The sequence below is a fragment of the Pseudorca crassidens genome, chromosome 17 (assembly GCF_039906515.1).
Source record: "Pseudorca crassidens isolate mPseCra1 chromosome 17, mPseCra1.hap1, whole genome shotgun sequence".
NCBI lineage: Eukaryota > Metazoa > Chordata > Mammalia > Artiodactyla > Delphinidae > Pseudorca > Pseudorca crassidens.
The window spans coordinates 37,333,518-37,352,999 of NC_090312.1; the positions used below are offsets into that span (position 1 = coordinate 37,333,518).

At 37.5% G+C, this 19,482-nt stretch overlaps 1 protein-coding gene across 5 annotated transcripts in view; it reads left to right on the forward strand.

The window, feature by feature from the left end:
• The window catches only part of RGS22 (regulator of G protein signaling 22), a 165,950-nt gene that overhangs the window by 40,679 nt on the left and 105,789 nt on the right, over nucleotides 1-19,482 (forward strand). For all 5 annotated transcript variants that reach the window (XM_067711622.1, XM_067711624.1, XM_067711623.1 and 2 more), the window contains exons 5-7: nucleotides 14,161-14,246; nucleotides 14,879-15,047; nucleotides 18,245-18,374. In XM_067711622.1, coding sequence (XP_067567723.1) covers nucleotides 14,161-14,246; nucleotides 14,879-15,047; nucleotides 18,245-18,374 — 385 coding nt within the window. The remainder of the gene's footprint in view (nucleotides 1-14,160; nucleotides 14,247-14,878; nucleotides 15,048-18,244; nucleotides 18,375-19,482) is intronic.

A 19,482-nucleotide genomic window follows, 5' to 3' on the forward strand; every position in this document is an offset into this window, starting at 1 on the left:
AAAGATTTGAAACCGTGCAAAATGAGTTCTCTGACCATAACAAAATTAAACTATAAGTCAGTAACAGAAAGACACCTGAAAAATCCCCAATATGTAATTAAACAGCAGACTTGTAAATAGCCCATAGCTCAAAGAGTAAGTCCCAAGGGAAGTTAGAAATTATGGGGAATTGAATAAAAATTAAAATGCAACATAAAATTTGTGCGATGCAACTAAATAATTCTTTAGAGATAAATTTATAGCATTAAGTGCTTATGTTAGAAAAGACTAAAGATCGCAAATCAATGATCTAAGCTTCTACCTTAGGAAACTAGAAATAGAAAATTAAGCCCAAATTAAATAAATAAATGACATAATCAGTTAAATGGAAAACAGAAAGACAAGAGAGAAAATCAATGAAAATAAAGGCTAGTTCTCTGAAAAAAAATCAATGAAATTGATAAACTTTTAGCCAGAATGATGAGGAAAAAATATGAGAAGAAATAACTGATCAGTATCACAAATGAAAGAGGGGACAGCAGTATGGATACTACAGACATTCAAAGAAGATAAGGGAATACAAACAGCTTTATGTCCATAAACTCAGTAATTAAATGAAATAGACATATTCCTTGAAAGATACAAATTACCAGTGCTAACTCAAAAGGATATATGTAATCTGAATAGTTCTAAATCTATTAAAGAAACTGGATTCATAGTTTAAAATCTTCCTACATCATACTTAATGGTGAGAAACCCAAGTTTTCTCACTAAGATCAGATACAAGGCAAGGATGTCTCCTCCCACCAATCCTTTTCAACATTGTAATGGAAGTCCTTGCTAATGCAGTAAGGCAAGAAAAGGAAATACAAGTTATACAGATTGAGAAGAAAGACATAAAAATGTCTTTGTTCACAGATGACATGATCATCTATATAGAAAATCGGAAAGAATAAACAAAAAAACTCCTGGAACTAATAAGCAATTATAGCAACATTGCAGGATACAAGGTTAACATACAAATGACAATTGCTTTCCTATATACTAACAATGAACAAGTGGAATTTGAAAATAAAACCACAATACCATTTATAATAATAATATTTACCATAATAATAAACATAATACCACTAGCATCCCCCCAAATGAAATACTTAGGTATAAATCTAACAAAATATGTACAAGATCTATATGAGGAAAACTATAAAACCCTGATGAATGAAATTAAGGAACCAAATAGAGATATTCTATGTTCATGGATTGAAAGACTTGATATTGTCAAGATATCAGTTTTTCCCAACTTGATTTATAGATTCAATGCAATCTCAATTAAAATCCCAGCAAAGTTTTTAATGGATATTAACAAACTGATTCTAAATTTTTTGTAGGGAGCCAAAAGAGTTGGAGGACTGATGCTAACCCAACTTCAAGACTTACTGTAAAGTTACACTAACCAATACAGTGTGGTATCAGTGAAAGAAAACACAAATAGATCAATGGAACAGAATAGAGAGCCCCAAAATAGACTCCCATAAATATAGTCAACTGATCTTTGACAAAGGAGCAAAGTTAATACAGTGGAGCAAAACAGTCTTTTTATTTTTAAGTGAAAGCAGGCTTATTTCAAAAAGCACTCCTTTCAACAAATGGTGCAGCAACAACTGGACATCCAGTGCAAAAGAAATGAATCTAGACACAGACTTGACACCCTTCACAGAAATTAACTCAAAAGTAGATCATAGTCCTAAATGCAAAACACAAAACTATAAAACTGCTAGATGATAATACAGCAGAAAACCTAGATAACCTTTGGTAAGGTGACTTTTTAGATACAATATCAGAGACATGATCCATGAAAGAAATCATTGTTAAGCTGAATTTCATTAAATTTAAAAATTTCTGCTCTGCATAAGACATTATTATCAAGAGAATTAAAAGACTAGCCAAAGACTTGAAGAAAATATTAGCAAAAGACACATCTGATAGAGGACTGTTATCCAAACTAACAATAAGAAAACAAACAACCTGATTTTAAAATGGGCCAAAGAAGATATAGAAATGGCAAGTAAGTATATAAAAGATGGTCCACATTATATGTCATCAGGAAAATGCAAATTAAAACAACAGTAAGATACTAGTACACACCTATTAGAATGGCCAAAATCCAGAACACTGACAACACCAAATGTTAATGAAGATGTGGAGCAACAGGAAATCACATACATTGCTGGTGGAAATGCAAAAGTGGTACAGCCACTTTGGAGGACATTTTGATGGTTTCTTATAAAACTAACATACTCTTAGCATACATTTCAGCAATCATACTCCCTGGTTATTTACCCAAAGGAGTTGAAAATATATGCCCACACAGAAACCTGCATATGGATGTTTATAGTAGCTTTATTCATAATTGTCAAAACTTGGAAGCAAGTAAGATGCCCTTCATTAGATGAGTGGATAACTAAACTGTGTACATCCAGACAATGGGATATTATAGAGTGGTAAGAAGAAATGAGCTTTCAATCCACAAAAAATACATGGAGGAACCTTAAATACATATTTCCATGTGAAAGAAGCCAATTTGAAAAAGGCTACATACTGTATGATTCCAACTATATAATATTCTGGAAAAGGCACATCTATGTAGACAATGAAAAGATTAGTGGTTTTGTATAAACTGGATAACTGATAAGAACCTGCTGTATAAAAAAATAAATAAAATTCAAAAAAATACAGAATAAAATCAAGCACATAAGAATATTAAAAAAAAAAAAAGATTAGTGATTACTAGGGGTTCCAGGGGCCAGAGGTGAATAGGCAGAGCATAGAGGACTTTTAGGGTAGTGAAAATACTCTGTATGATATTACACTGATGGATATATGTCATTATACATTTGTCCAAACCCATAGAACATACAACACCAAGAGTGAACCCTAAGGTAAACAATGGATTTGGGGTGATTATGATGTGTCCGTGTAGGTTCATTCTTGGTAAAAAATGTACCATTCTGTGAGTGATGTTCATAAAGGGGGAGGCTATGCATGTGTGGATGCAGGAGATATATAGGAAATCTTTATCTTCTCAGTTTTGTTGTAAACCTAAAACTGCTCCAAAAAAATAAGTCTTGAGGGAAGAAGATTTCCACAAAGAAAACTCTAGGTCCAGATGACTTCACTGGTGAATTCTGTCAAACCTTTAAAGATGAAGTAATACTAAATTTATGAAAACTCTTCCAAAAAAAAACAAAAGAAGAGGGATCAATTTCCAACTCATTCCAGCATTATCCTTATACCAGCACTAGATAAAGAAATTTGAAAGAAAAGAAGAGCTTACAAACTAATATCCCTCATGAACATAGGCACAAAAAAGTTCAAAAACAGCAAACTGAATCTAGCAATGCAAAAAATACTAATAATGAAGCATATTTTAGAAGAAAACACAAATGTAAATCTTCATGACCTTATATAGGCATTGGTATTTTAGATATCACACCAAAAGCATAAACAACAAAAGAAAAAAACAGATAAATAAAAATATAAAACTTTTATGGTCTAAAGAAAGTGAAAAGACAACCCACAGAATGGGAGAAAATATTTGCCAATCATATATCTGATAAGGACTGTGTATCTAGACTGTGTAAAGAGCTCTTACAACTCAACAATAAAAGGACTACCCAATTTAAAAATGGACAAAGGATCTGAATAGGTATTTCTCCAAAGAAGATGTAAAAATGACCAATACACATGTGAAAAGATGCTCAACATCTTTAGTCATAAGAGAAGTGCGTTCAACATTGGAAGGTGAGGTGGAGGAGTTGGAATGAATGGAGAGTGATTGCTAATGGGTATGGGTTTTTTGGAGAGGGTGATGAAAATGTTCTAAATTTGTGGTGATGGTTTCTGAATATACTAAAATCATTGGCTTATACTTTAAATGGATGAGTTGTGTGAAACATAAGCTATATCTCAAAGCTGTTATTAAAAAAAAGTGTTCGCACATACACACATCACAATGAACTATTTCTACTCACCTATTATGATGTACAAAATAAACAACAAATAAATATTGACAATACAAAATGCTAGCCAGGATGCAGAGCATCTAGAACTCTTACATTGTTGATGCAAATTACATTTGGGAGAACAGTTTGGCAGTTCTTCCTAAGTTAAACACATACCATACTACCTATCTATCTTATTCCTATATATTACCCCAAGAGAAATAGACAGTTATGTTCACATAAAAACCTGTATGTGAGGGATTCCCCTGGTGGCACAGTGGTTAAGAATCCGCCTGCCAATGCAGGGGACACAGGTTCGAGCCCTGGTCCGGGAAGATCCCACATGCCGCGGAGCAACTAAGCCTGTGCGCCACAACTACGGAACCTGAGCTCTAGAGCCTGCGAGCCACAACTACTGAGCCCATGTGCCACAACTACTGAAGCCTGGGTGCCTAGAGCCCGTGCTCCGGAACAAGAGAAGCCACTGCAGTGAGAAGTCCGCACACCGCGATGAAGAGTAGCCCCCACTCACCGCAACAAAGACCCAACGCAGCCAAAAATAAATAAATTAATTAATTAAAAACAAAAACCTGTATGTGAATGTCTCTAGTTGTTTTATTATAATCACCAAAAGCTAGAAACAACCCAAATTTCCTTACTGGGAATGGATAAATAAAATGTGGTTCATCAGTACAGTGGAGTACTACTCAGCAATGAAGAGGAATGGACTAGTGATCCATGGAAGAACATAGATCAATCTCACATGCATTATGCTAAATGAAAGAAGCCAGAGTCAAAGGCTACATACTATATTGATTCCATTTATATGACATTCTGGGAAAGGCAAAACTATATAGAGAACCTGTCAGTGGTTGCCAGGGCCTGGGGTTAGAGGGAGTCATTGACTGCAAAGTGTCATGAGGAAGTTTGGAGCTGTTGGAACTATTCTACATCTTGATTGTAGTCATGGTTACATGACTGTATGTAATTGTCAAAACTTGTAGCACTGTGTACTAAAAAGGATGGATTTTACTCTATGTAATTTATACTTCAGTAAATGACTAGACAGAAAATCTAGTCCATTGGCAGATAGCCATGCTTTATTTAGTTGCTCATACATATAAATATAATTTTTATTAATCTAATCCTGGTGACAGTTTAAAGAGCTTGTGTATGGCTAATTGGAAGTAGTTCTAGAATGATTTACCTACCGACAGCCAGTTTCCCCTAACCTTTTGGTTATCTGTTTTTCTTAACATTTTTTTTAGTTTTAAGGATTAAATAATTGTATTCTAGGTAAATTATTTTTGTGTTTCTTATAGTATTTATTAATTTATCCTTCTATGGTTGGCAGGGTTGTTTTGTATCTTTTTGGTCTTTATATTTTAGTTACTTGAAAACACCTTGAAAGGATTTTTTAGCAGTTTGACTAAAGACTTTTCTTCAATTTTGATTTTATTTTTTTATACTTTTCATTAATTTTTAGGTCAAATAGATGCAAAACATACAAAAAGGAAAGAGTTATAGGTGAACTGTTCATTAGGTAAATATTAGGCAAACTGATTTTGTATGAACTGAGTAGTTCCATGGCCTTGTAGAATTCCTCAAGTGTTTATGTCGATTTTTATGTGCGGTCTGGTGTCTTTCTGTGATACATTGAATACATTGCTCATGAGAATTCAAGCCTCCTGTGTGGTTGGTTGTCAGTGTGTAGCATATGCGGAATCCTTCTTACTCAAGATCCAAATGTCCTTCAGATCTCACTGATAAGCAGTCAACAAGATGCTACTGTTAAGGTGCTGGCTGTTTCCAAAGTTTCTTCTATTCTTTAAGTACCCAGAAGATAGTCTTTGGTGAAGGCAAGTGGGTGTTTTTGGCTAAACAGGAGGAAACCATTGTTTGCTCAGTTTTCCAGTCCTGGGGAGCCTAATGACTTGGTGCCACATGTCAGCATTGCTGAGCACAGGTGCACCCCCAAGAACATTAGCTTCTCAGATGGTGGAAGCACTGCTGTGTGAGCCCGCGAGTTCCTCAAAGGAGATAGCAGTGGTCTGCGTTGACTCTGATGTTAATATCACAGCAAAATTTTTGCTTTAGCAGACAGTCAGTGGAAGCCACATAGTGCAGACACATTTGCCTCACTGAAATGTGTACTTTATTGGTTGTTTTACTTCTTATTAGCATTTGTTTAGCGTCCAAGGTACTGGCATTGATTAGAATTCTGGAAAAAATGAATATAAGACAAAATAGAAACAATAGTATATAAATGTCTTAGGATGAATAGCAACTTAGTAACTCTTCTGTAAATTCATGTGACCCTCACAACCTTAAGATAAAATCTAAACTCCATAATGTTATTTAAAAGACTACTCATAATCAGGGCCCTGCCTACTTCTCCAGCCTTCCTCCCTCCATCTCTCAAATCTTACCCTGTGATCTATTAAACTTATCTTTATTTCTTTCCTCCTTCCCTCTTCAACCTAGCTAATCATGCTTCCAGTCAATTATAATTTTTAAAAATTTTTATTGGATTATAGTTGATTAACAATGTTGTGTTAGTTTCAGGTGTACAGCAAAGTGATTCAGTTATACATACACAAGTATTCTTTTTCAAATTCTTTTCCCATATAGGTCATTACAGAGTATTGAGTAGAGTTCCCTGTGCTATACAGTAGGTCCTTATTAGTTATCTATTTTATATATAATAGTAGTGTGTATATGTCAATCCCAATCTCTCAGTTTATCCTTTCCCCCTTCCCTCCATAACCGTAAGACTGTTTCTACATCTATGACTCTATTTCTGTTTTGTAAATAAGTTCATTTGTACCATTTTTTTAGATTCTACATATAAGTGATATCATATGATATTTGTCCTTCTCTGTCTGACTGTCATATGACAGTCTCTAGGTCCATATGTGGCTGCAAATGGCATTGTTTCATTCTTTTTTAATGGCTGAGTAATATTCCATTGCATATATGTACCACATCTTCTTTATCTCTTCTTCAGTCAATGGACATTTAGGTTGCTTCCAGTCCTGGATATTGTAAATAATGCTGCAGTGAACACTGGGATGCATGTATCTTTTTGAATTATGGTCTTCTCAGGGTTTATGCCCAGGAGTGGGATCGCTGGATGGCATGGTAGCTCTATTTCTAGTTTGTTAAGGAAACTCCATACTGTTCTCCATAGTGGCTGTACCAATTTGCATTCCCACCAACAGTGTAGAAGGGTTCCCTTTTCTCCACACCCTCCCCAGCATTTACTGTTTGTAGATGTTTTGTTGATGGCTATTCTGACCAGTGTGCAGTGATACCTCACTGTAGTTTTGATTTGCATTTCTCTGATAATTAGTGATGTTCAGCATCTTTTCATGTGCCTTTTTGGCCATCTGTATATCTTCTTTGGAGAAATTTCTATTTAGATGTCCTCCCCATTTTTTGACTGGGATGTTTGTTTTTTGTTATTGAGCTGCATGAGCTGTTTGTATATTTTGGAGGTTAATGCCGTGTTGGTCACTTAGGTTTGCAAATATTTTCTCCCACTCTGTTGGTTGTCTTTTTGTCTCATTTATGGTTTTCTTTGCTGTGCAAACACTTTTAAGTTTAATTACGTCCATTTGTTTATTTTTGTTTTTATTTTCATTACTCGAGGAGGTGGATCCAAAAAGATATTTCTGCAATTTATGTCAGAGAGTGTTCTATGTTTTCCTCTAAGAGTTTTATAGTATCAGCCTAACATTTAGGTCTTTAATCCATTTTGAGTTTATTTTTGTGTATGGTGTTAGAGAGTGTTCTAATTTCATCCTTTTACATGTGGCTCTCCAGTTTTCCCAGCACCACTTATTGAAGAACTGTCTTTTCTCCCTTGTGTATTCTTGCCTCCTTTGTCATAGATTAGTTGGCCATAGGTGTGTGGGTTTATCTCTGGACTTTCTATCCTGTTCCATTGATCTATATTTCAGTTTTTGTGCCAGTACCATACTGTTTTGATTACTGTAACTTTATAGTATACTCTGAAGTCAAGGAGCTTGATTTCTCCAGCTCCTTTTTTCTTTCTCAAGATTGCTTTGGCTCTTTGGAGTCTTTCGTGTTTCCATACAAATTTAAAAAATTTTTGTCCTAGTTCTGTGAAAAATGCCATTGGTAGTTTGATAGGGATTGCATTGAATCTGTAGATTGCTTTGGGTAGTGTAGTCATTTTGATAATATTGATTCTTCCAATCCAGGAAAATGGTATATCTCTCCATCTGTTTGTGTCATCTTTGATTTCTTCCATCAGTGTCTTATAGTCTTCTGAGTCTTTTACCTCCTTAGGTAGGTTTATTCCTAGGTATTTTATTCTTTTTGTTGCACTGGTGAATGGGATTGTTTGCTTAATTTCTCTTTCTGATCTTTCGTTGTTAGTGTACGGGAATACAAGAGATTTCTGCGCATTAATTTTGTATCCTGAAACTTTGCCAAATTCATTGATGAGCTCTAGTTGTTTTCTGGTAGCATCTTTAGGATTTTCTATGTATAGCATCATGTCATCTGCAAACAGTGACGGTTTTACTTCTTTTCAAATTTGGATTCATTTGATTTCTTTTTCTTCTCTGATTGCCATGGCCAGGACTTCCAAAACTATGTTGAGTAAAAGTGGTGAGAGTGGACATCCTTGTCTTGTTCCTGATCTTAGAGGAGATGCTTTCAGTTTTTCACCATTGAGAATGATGTTTGCTGTGGGTTTGTTGTATATGGCCCTTATTATGTTGTGGTAGGTTCTCTCTATGCCCATTTTCTGGAGAGTTTTTGTCATAATTGGGTGTTGAATTTTGTCAAAAGCTTTTTCTGAATCTATTGGGATTGTATGGTTTTTATTCTTCAGTTTGTTAATGTGGTATATCACATTGATTGATTTGTGTATATTGAAAAATCCTTGAATCCCTGGGATAAATTCCACTTGATCATGGTGTATGATCCTTTTAATGTGTTGTTGGATTCTGTTTGCTAGTATTTTGTTGAGGATTTTTGTGTCAATGTTCATCAGTGATACTGGCCTGTAATCTTCTCTTATTGTTGTATCTTTGTCTGGTTTTGGTATCAGGGTGATGGTGGCCTCATAGATGACCTTGGGAGTGTTCCCTCATCTGCAATTTTTTGGAAGAGTTTGAGAAGGATAGGTGTTAACTCTTCTCTAAATGTTTGATAGAATTCCCCTGTGAAGACATCTAGTCCTGGACCTCTGTGTGTTGGAAGTTTTTAAAGTATAGTTTCAATTTCAGTACTTGCGATTGGTCTGTTCATATTTTCTATTTCCTCCTGGTTCAGTCTTGGAGGGTTGTACCTTTCTAAGAATTTGTCTATTTCTTCTAGGCTGTCCATTTTATTGGCATATAGTTGCTTGTAGTAGATTCTTATGATCCTTTGTATTTCCGTGATGTCAGTTATAACTTCTCCTTGTTCATTTCTAATTTTATTGATTTGAGCCATATTCCTTTTTTTTTGATGAGTTTAGCTAAAGGTTTATCAATTTGTTTATCTTTTCAAAGAACCAGCTTGTAGTTTCATTGATCTTATCTATTGTTTTCTTTGTCTCTATTTCATTTATTTCTGTTCTGATCTTTATGATATCTTTCCTTCCGCTAACTTTGGGTTTTATTTGTTCTCTTTCTCTAGTTGCTTTAGGTGTAAGGTTAGGCTTTTTTTTTTTTTTTTTGAGGTTTTTCTTGTTTCTTGAGGTAGGCTTGTATAGCTATACACTGCCCTCTTAGAACTGCTTTTGCTGCATCCCATAGGTTTTGGATCGTTTTGTTTTCATTGTCATTTGTCTCTAGATATTTTTTATTATCTTTGGTGATCTATTGGTTGTTTAGTAATGTATTATTTAGTCTCTACATGTTTGTGTTTTTTACAGTTTTTTTTTCCTGTAATTGATTTCTAATCCCATAATGTTCAGTTTCCATTTGCATAGAATACCTTTTTCCATCCCCTCACTTTCAGTCTGTTTGTGTCCCTAGATCTGAAATGGGTTTCTTGTAGACAGCATATATATGGGTCTTGTTTTTGTATCCATTCAGCCAGTCTGTATCTTTTGTTTGGAGCATTTAATCCTTTTACATTTAAGGTAATTATTGATATGTATGTTCCTACTGACATTTTCTTAATTGTTTTGGATTTGTTTTTGTAGGTCTTTTTTCTTCCCTTCCTCTTTTGTTCTCTTCTCTTGTAATTTGTTGACTATCTTTGGTATTGTGTTTGAGTTGCCTTTTCTTTTTTGTTTGTGTATCTATTGCAGTTTTGGGGTTTGCTGTTCCCATGAGGTTTTGATACAGCAGTCTATATAGGTACAAGGTTGTTTTAAGTTGCTGGTCTCTTTCCCACCTAGAGAAGTTCCTTTAGCATTTGTTGTAAAGCTTGTTTGGTGGTGCTGAATTCTCTTAGCTTTTGCTTGTCTCTAAAACTTTTGTTTTTTCTGTTGAATCTGAAAGAGAACCTTGCTGGGTAGAGTATTCTTTGTTGTTGGTTTTTTTCCCTTTCATCCCTTGAAATATATTGTGCCACTCCCTTCTGGCCTGCAGAGTTTCTGGCTTAAAAATCAGCTGATAACCTCATGGAGATCCCCTTGTATGTTATTTGTTGCTTTTTCCTTGTTGCTCTTAATATTTTTTCTTTGTCTTTAATTTTTGTCAGTTTCATTAGTATGTGTCTTGGCATTTTCCTCCTTGGGTTCATCCTGTATGGGACTCTCTGCACTTTCTGGACTTGAGTGTTTCCTTTCTCATGTTAGGGAAATTTTTGGCTATAATATCTTCAAAAATTTCCTCAGGTCCTTTTTCTTTCTCTTCTCCTTCTGGGACCCGATAAAATGAATGTTGGTGTGTTTAATGTTCTCCCAGATGTCTCTGAGACTGTCCTCATTTCTTTTCATTCTTTTTTCTTTATTCTGTTCTGTGGCAGTGATTTCCACCACTCTGTGTTCCAGCTCACTTATTCGTTCCTTTGCCTCAGTTACTCTGCTACTGATCCCTTCTAGTGTGCTTTGTCATTTTAGTTATTGTATTGTTCATCTGTTTGTTTGTTCTTTATATCTTCTAACTCCTTGTTAAACTTCTCTTGTGTCTTCTTGATCTGTGCTTCCATTTTTTTTTATGAGATCTTGGATCATCTTTACTATCATTACTGTGAATTCTTTTTCAGGTAGATTGCCTATTTCCTCTTCATTTAGTTGTTCTTGTGTGGTTTTATCTTGTTCCTTTTTTTGCAACATATTTCTCTGTCATCTCATTTTGTTGAACTTTCTGTGTTTGTGGTCTCCTTTCCACAGGTTGCAGGACCATAGTTCTTATTGCTTCTGGTGTCTGCCCCCTGGTGGGTGAGGTTGGTCCAGAGGCTTATGCAGGCTTCCTGGTGGGAGGGACTGGTGCTTGCCCTTTGGTGAGTGGAGCTGGGCCTTGTCCGTCTGATGGGCAGGGTCGTGACAAGGGGTGTGTTTTGAGGTAGCTATGAGCTCAGTATGACTTTAGGCAGCCTGTCTGCTGATGGGTGGGGCTGTGTTCCTGTCCTGCTGGTTGTTTGGTCTGAAGCATTCCAACTCTGCAGCCTGTAGGCTGTTGGGTGTGGCCAGATCTTAGTGCAAAGTGGGGACCTCCAGGAGAGCTCACACTGATCAGTATTCTCTGGGGTCCAGTATTCTCTGGTGCCCACAAAGCCCCACCTCCGCCACCAGTGTCCCTGCCCTGACAGTGAGCTGCAGCCAACCCCCACCTCCCCAGGAAACCCTCTCAGACCCTAGTTAGGTCTAGCTGTGATTCCTATGGAGGTATTGCTTTGTGCTCTGTCCCAGCACACATGAGGTCTTGTGTACACCCTCCAAGAGTAGAGTGTCTGTTTCTTCCAGCCCTGTGGAGCTCCTGCACTCTGGGGTTCTTCCTCCTAATGCCTGACTCTGAGACTGTCTTGAAGGGCTATTTTTATGTGGGAATGTCCCTATGTAGTCTCTGTGTGTTTAATATTTTTTGGTGCAAGGGCTGTTTTTAGTATGGATGTCTTCCCCCTCTTTCCTCAGTGTATGCTGGCCGTTATCCCCTTGATACGAGGTGTGACTGATGTTGTGGTGACCTAAGCCTGCACTGGATATTGAGCGGAGCCTCCTCTTTGCTCTGTGGTTGTTAATTCCCTGCCAGGGGCAGGGTCTGCGGCCCTCAGATCTGTTTCTGAGCTGTGTTTCTAATTGTGGTATGCAGTAGGTGAGATTGGAGCTCTCCCACTGGGAGAGAAGCCACTGAGTTTTCCTCCTCTGGAACTGTTCACCTGTGAGTGAACTCTGTTGTGTCACTTTTCACCCATTGTGTTGGCTCACAAATTACACTGTCGTTGGAACTGCTCTCAGCGCCCCCTTAACTGGGTATGCCGGCAGTTGGCCCTGGCATCTCGCAGGCGTTGTTTTCACCAGGCCACCAGTGCAGATCCACCGAAGTCATATCCCAGGACTGCAGTAGTCGTGTACCTGGACCCACTGTGGTAGCTGTGGAGGCAGCTCAGATTCTGGCCTGGTCCAATCTCCGTGTGTACGTGCCCACAAAGCCCACAGCTGTAAAGCTAGACCCGTCTCAGCTATGGGAGCACTCGTCCATTTGGACGTTCCTCAGTTGCTGAGTTTACAGTGCTGACAGCGGGGGTGTAAATCCGTGGTTCCTGCAGCCTCAAGGAGAGATTTCAGCTCTTCTTCCTTAGTTGCATTGCCCCTGGGGCTCAGCTGTGGTTTCAGCCCCACCTCTGTATGTGTTCCTCCTGCTAGCATTTGTTCTTCAGGCTGTCCCAGAGCGCATGCACCCACTCAGGTGGGCGGGGGTGGAGGCGGCAACAGGTGGGGCACGCGAGCCTGCTCAGGCAGGTGACCATCCTAATGCCCCCGGAGGCAGGGGCCAGTGCATAGGGAAGGGGGCTGCAATGGTGGCCTCACCCCTTGCGTGCCACTCAACAATGGCACTCTGCTTTTATGGCAGCCTGGGCTTCTTCCATGAACATTCCCAATCGTGGAGCTCTTTACTCCCGTCCCTTCAGGCTGTCCCTTCACAGCCAACAGCTGTCCCCTCCCTGAGTCCACTCTCCAGACCCCATGTTCCATCATGCAGCCCTGCTCCGCACCAGCAGACACAGGACTCAGTCTGGGGAGCTCAGGGCTGCGGCATGGACCATCTGGACCATCCGTGTAGGTCTTACTCTGTCCTGTCTGCCACAGACTGGTTGCTGCCCTCTCCTCCGAGCCCCTGAAGCTCCCTCTCTGTCCCAGCTGGTCTCCCCACTGGTGAGGGGGCTTCCCTGTGTGCGGGAACCTCTCCTCTCCTTCAGCTCCCCTGCAAGGGTGCAGGTCCCGTCCTGTTTCCTCTTCTTTTTTTCTTTCTTAAGTCCTACCCGGTTGCGTGGGGATTTTTCTTGCCCTTTCAGGTGTCCAGGGTCCTCTGCTAGTGTTCAGCAGGTGCTCTATGAGAATTGTTCCATTTGTAGATGTAGATGTATTCTTGATGTACTTGTGGGGAGAGGCGAACTGCACATCCTCCTATTCCTCCATCTTGACTCTGTCCCCCATCCCCCCAGTCATGTTCTGTGGGAAACCTTTGCTGGTTTTCATGCCCATGTGGCCTCCCACAGAATCCTGAACTTCTGGTGCTTATAGCACTCTGTTATTATTGCTTATTGAATTATCTGCAAACTCCTTAAAGGAAGGGCCTTCTCTTTCTTGTTAACCTTGGTATCCTCAATGATAATGCCTGGTGATGTTAAATATTTAACAGAATTTCCTAAAATTGGAAGGACAAAGGGCTTGCAGTCACTCTAGCAGTCTTACCAAGTTTTCTGGTTAGTTCTTTTTCTGTTTGTGATTATTTTTCACCCATTTTATGACTGTGAAAATACTGAGACTGAATTTTTTGTCACTCTTTCTCTTTCAGTAAGTTACTTAAGTTTTCTGGATTCAGCTTGTTAATCCGTAAAACATAGATAATAGTTGATACAGGATTGTTGAGAGAATTGAAGAAGTACTTGTGACTCAGGGTTCTTACTCTCTCCCATCCAAATAGAAGGTACAGGCAGGGCTCCCTGTAAGAGCTAGAGGTAATATTGCTCTAGTGATTAGGCCATCATTGTCCTGAATGGTGAATTTCTTTGACACACTTTTTCTTTTTCACTTGTCCTCTAATAGTGTCTCAATCGTGAACAAGGTATTCACTGGGTCAAAAAAGAAAGACTTCCAGCATTTCTGGAAAGTGATTGCTACTTTGAATACAGGTATTGTAATCCCATCAATATACATATTTTTAAATGATTTTTGTTCACCCAAAATAATTTTTCTGTACTTCCTTAATAAAATTGTATACCTTTAAACCCATTTGAGTTTATATTCCACTTGCTATATAGTATAAGATAGAGCATTGGTAAAAATCACTTAACTTTTGCAAAGAGATTTTGTAGAAACAGTACCTAATAAATGTATTTCAATTCTGCTTCTTTGATCATTATATTTAAAATTTTTTTCTACTTCTGTAAAGGTATTTATGTTCAGGGTGTTAAAAAATGAATATGAGTGTCATAAAAAAGACAGAACGTTGTAGTGCAGGGCCATGTTTTTCTTTTATGCTCCCTGACTTCTAAAGTTTAAGTACCTAAACATTCTGAAGTTTTACTAAAATTTGACTTTTGCTTAGAACAACTGTTTTTTTAAATAAAAATAAAATAAAATAGAATAATTATTAATTAGTAATTCTATGAATAGGCCATTAATTTTAGCAGATCCTAAGAGAATCATCCTGCAGAGTTAGGACGGGAGATTGATTTGAATACATAAAACAAAATTTTTTTTTTTTTCTAAATTCTACCGTATTTGAAACTTATTTCTAGTTTGTATGATTTCTGAAATGCAGGTTAGCCAAATTGGTTTCACAAGTAAGATGGAGTGAATCAGGCATGAATATCACATTTGGTGCAGATTTTTCTCCCTGGGTCCTGAAAAAACCAACCAGTCCACCACCTCCTCCTGTTGAAGAAGATGATGTTATAAGTATGAAAAAGTTCTGCATTTCTCTTGGCAAGGTAAAAGTGTGAGTGTTTCTTTGTGTCTTGGCACTTCAGTGAAACTCCTCATTTTAGGGATATGAATTTCATGTACCACTTGAATAGGAAAATGATTTCAAATACTTCTGAAGTAGATTTAGCAAATATTCTCTTAGGTTTATGCTGACTTATTTGCCCTACACTCTTTCACCTGAAATGTAATTAGAATTATTATCCTTATGTGTACAAAGGAAAAATGCACAATTGAAGAACATCCCCAATGTCACCTGGGAAGCAAGGGTTTCATTGTTCATTCCAAATTTTTTATTATTTGGAATTTGTAATTTTTGTACAAAACAACAATAAATTGGGCCTTCTCTTCCCTATTGTCAAGATTATTCTTCAGTAATAAAATGCATAACTGTTTAGCTGTTACCAGATAAATTTGCCCTTCACACTTGGAGAATGTTGGGTGGTATGGGTACGTTTGAAGAGATCTAACCTAGAATCAAATGTCCTTTTGGGGAATCACAGTTTAGTGAATACTGTTGTTCGATCTTTGCCTCTGCCAGGGCGGAACAATTTTCCTTCTACCCTTCTAGGTTCTTTGGCTGATCTATTAAAAACAAACAAAAAAATGACATAAGACAGGGTAACAGGAAAAAACAAATGTAATTTAGTATGTATGGGAACCCTATAAGAATATAAGACCCAAGAGCAAGTTGGGCAGTTGAGACATATATGCCATCCTGAGCTAAGGAATGGGGTAGGGGCCTGGGGCTTCAAAGTGGAGGAGGGTAATTCACAGGACTATAAGAAGACCAGATGTTTGGTAATTAGATGTTTACCTGCCATATAGATAGGTCGGTCATTCAGATAAAAGTTATCTCTGGTGCTGGCTGTCTCTGAGCCAGGCCCCCTATGTAAATTCTTTTAGGTAGTTAAAGGAGAGGTAAGTGTTTTTCTTGAGTCTGTTGGGTCGTGATCTCCTTCAGCTCACAATAATCCACAATGCCATGGCATATTTTGGGGTCACGTATTCTGCTTCTCTTTAGCCTCTAATTATCAGATCTTCTCTCTGGGAAGACATTTCTAATACACAGTTCTTTACAAAACCAGGAATTGCAAATATGTTACCCATGTGTTGCTATTCTCCTAGTTTGCATTCATGACAGAGATTGCTAATCAATTATGGCAATTTTCCTGCTGAGCTAGGACTTGGCTCCAAATTCTTTTTCAACACAGCATTCTAGGCAGGCACTTCCAAGTGATCAAAGATGTCATACAAGAGGAAAACTATTTGCCATCTCTGTTGGAATGGATATCCTTCTCCTATCTTATTTGAACATTTTTTTCATGTGTAAGCTCCTATTTAATTTTGTAGTTTGACAGTTCTATCAGCAATATTTGGCAAAAATGTTAAAAAATTATGCCAGTCCCATTATTTCCTCTGAATAATGCTCAGGGATGTACTGAAAGCACATTTTTCTTTTCTCTTATATTTATTTTTAGGTATTTATTTTTTATCTTAACCCATATGTTATAATAATGTTAGGGATGTCAAAAAATATACTGATAGTAGGGGTCAATAAACATACAAAGGAAAGAATCAGTCTAGGGGAATAAGTTCTGATTCCTTACAGGTAAATTTAATCAAATATAAGAGAATAAAAATCCAAGCTAGTTTACTTTTACTAGTTTCTGTGATGGAAAAAGCTCATTTCTGTCAACTTGAGTAATATTTGAACTATATATTTTTTTTAATAGCCTTTAAACTTTGAGGACTCAGTTTTCTTTGGGACCTTAAATCACTAAACCATGACTATAGATAGGGATTAATCCATATGATAATTGGTAATATTTCTTTGAGTCTTCAGTTATACCATCTAAACACAAACAATTGACGCATCTTTTAAGAGTACAAAGTAGAATAGTTAACTGCTTTTATGTCTGGCTAACTACTTCTTTCTCCCCTGGCTTCTACTCTCTCATCTTTTTTGTGCAGTTGAAATAGCAAGGACTCTTGTATGTTGGTCTCTCTCTATTCCTTGAAAGTTCCTTAATTATTTTGGTCTCCTCTCAGTGCTTAGGATACTACTTGTAATAGAGTAGTCATTCAATAAATATGTTGAATGAACATGTAATCAGTAATAAATGACTTGGTTTTAGAGGAAGGAAAAGGGGAAACAAAAGGCAATTAGATTCAAAGCTTTTATCTACCAAGGAAACCTTACTTCTAAGACGGGCAGTGAGTACACTGATGACACCTGATATTTCTTTCTCTTGCTTTTGGTCTTATTGTGTGGCCTGACTTACCCTGCTAATTCTGCATAATAGGGAACAATTCTATTCCATTTGAGCCTTGCCTCCTCTGTGAGTGTTCCTTAGGCTAAGGGCCAACCAGGTTGGAGAATGGAGAAATGAGAGTAATGCTGGGCACTCCCTTTTCTGCTTCTGTTGAACAAGCTGGATTATCCTAGAAGAGTAGGTGAGGACATGACTAAGAAGCAGGAAGAAGAATCTTCCCGGGAAATCTGAGATGGAGTTTCTTAGGACTGGGGTTCTAGAAGCTGTGTGTCAGGTTGAGAATTGGGTCAGCTGGCTCAGGAGAACACAAAAGAAAGGAAACATTGAAGGCTCCATCCAGGGGCAGGTGAGTCAGGAATCAGCCTTCAGAAAGCATCCAATCCAAGCAAAGTTGTGAAAACTGAATCTAAGGTAAAGGGGAAGTTGAGCATGGAGAGGTTTCCAGTGCTACTGAGAGTTAAGTTTTTGTCATATTAGGGAGGAGTTGTTAAAAACACTGAGCCAGGCCAGACAGAATTGGGGGCATGAAATAACTGGGAAAGTTGTGAATGGGAGTAGCTGGCAAAAGATGCATCCAAAGACTGATGAGCCGTGGTGACTGCCAAGTTAAAGTTAGATAGTGTGAATTTGTAGTGAATCCAGGAAGTAGGATTGCATGCTTCTGGTGGAAGAGTGAAGAATTTGATGGGTAGTGAGCTCATTTCTTTCCTTTGATCATCTAATATGAAAATAATCTGAATTGAAATTTCCTTACCATTATTCTCAGCTAATGAGTTTTTCTGTGTACAACATTCTTTTCTTTCACGGCATAATTTTTCCTTTACCTATTGCACTATGCAAATGAATATTATCATAATGACCTGTCCAGATTCATGACTGGAAGAATACTGCTAATCTTATGTTAAACAAATGTGCTCCTTTCTTCCTAGGCCTCCTATACTCAAACAAAAGATTGGTTTGCATTAGCAAAACAAAATCAGCAAACAGTATCAAACTTTTCATTACCTTCTTGTGTATTACACAACAAAATTGGATCACCAGTTATTTCATCTGTTTCTGGTAAGCAGAAAAGGACAAGAATGACCTCAGAACTCCTTTTTACATCTTTTGTTGTTATTCTAAACTTACAGTACAACACTTAGTGGATGGGGAGAAAAAATTATCTCCCCTGCAACACCACTTTCTACTGTTTTTCAAGAGACAACCTGATATAGTGAAAAGAGGATGAGTTTAGAACCCAACTCTGATACTTATTAGTTTGTGACTTCTGCAAATTATTCCACTTCTGGGAGCTTTGCTTTTGTCATCTGTAAGATTAAACTAATGATGCATATATACTGAATGTATAGAAAATGCTTAGTGCTTCGTACCTAATGGACAGTCAATAAATATTTGTCTTGTCATTATTTCCTGTCACAGTTTACAAATTCTTATTATTAATCCTTTGAAATGAAGTGGGTGTAACCTTTCTCTTCTCCCCAAAGTAAATAGTGATTTATGGAACTTGAGTTTTCCTTCTGTTTTTAAGTTCAGACTGTTTCTCACCTTGAAAAGCAGATAAATTTCTACTGTGGGGAACTTTTGTGGGTGATACAAACTTTTCATAAATAAAGGGAACCTTCCAGAAATGGGAGTAATTAAATACGATATTGTTAGAGGGAAAAAAAATCTTGCAATGTGATTCAAGAGGGGAACTCAGAAATTCACTAACAATTCTTACATAATTCCTTTGAAAAGTATAAGCAACCTCTGGAGGTGATAAGTCTGGATTCTCTAGGATTGAACCCAAATCTAGGTAAAGGGGAAAATCATCTTCCTAATTGGAAATTGCTGAATTTATAGATTTCTTACTATTTTCCCCAAATAGTAAAGTAGAAAATTGGAGAGTGACGTTAGTAAGCAGGAAGAGAAAGGATAGCAGGAAGGCAGTGAGCAGAAGTGCCAGGCTTGCACTTTACCTCCAAGTCTGTGGGGTTGAGTGTATACCCAGTATCCTTTCACAGGTTTACAAAAGTCTAATCTCAATTTTGGGGAAGTTTAGTATATTTATTTTCAATTAAAATTGTAATGAAACATTTCCAGTTCATTGAGACTTGAAATCTATTACTGAGAAAACTGAGAGTGGGACACATGGGTCAGGGTTTTCCTGATCCACGGCTTTGCAAGG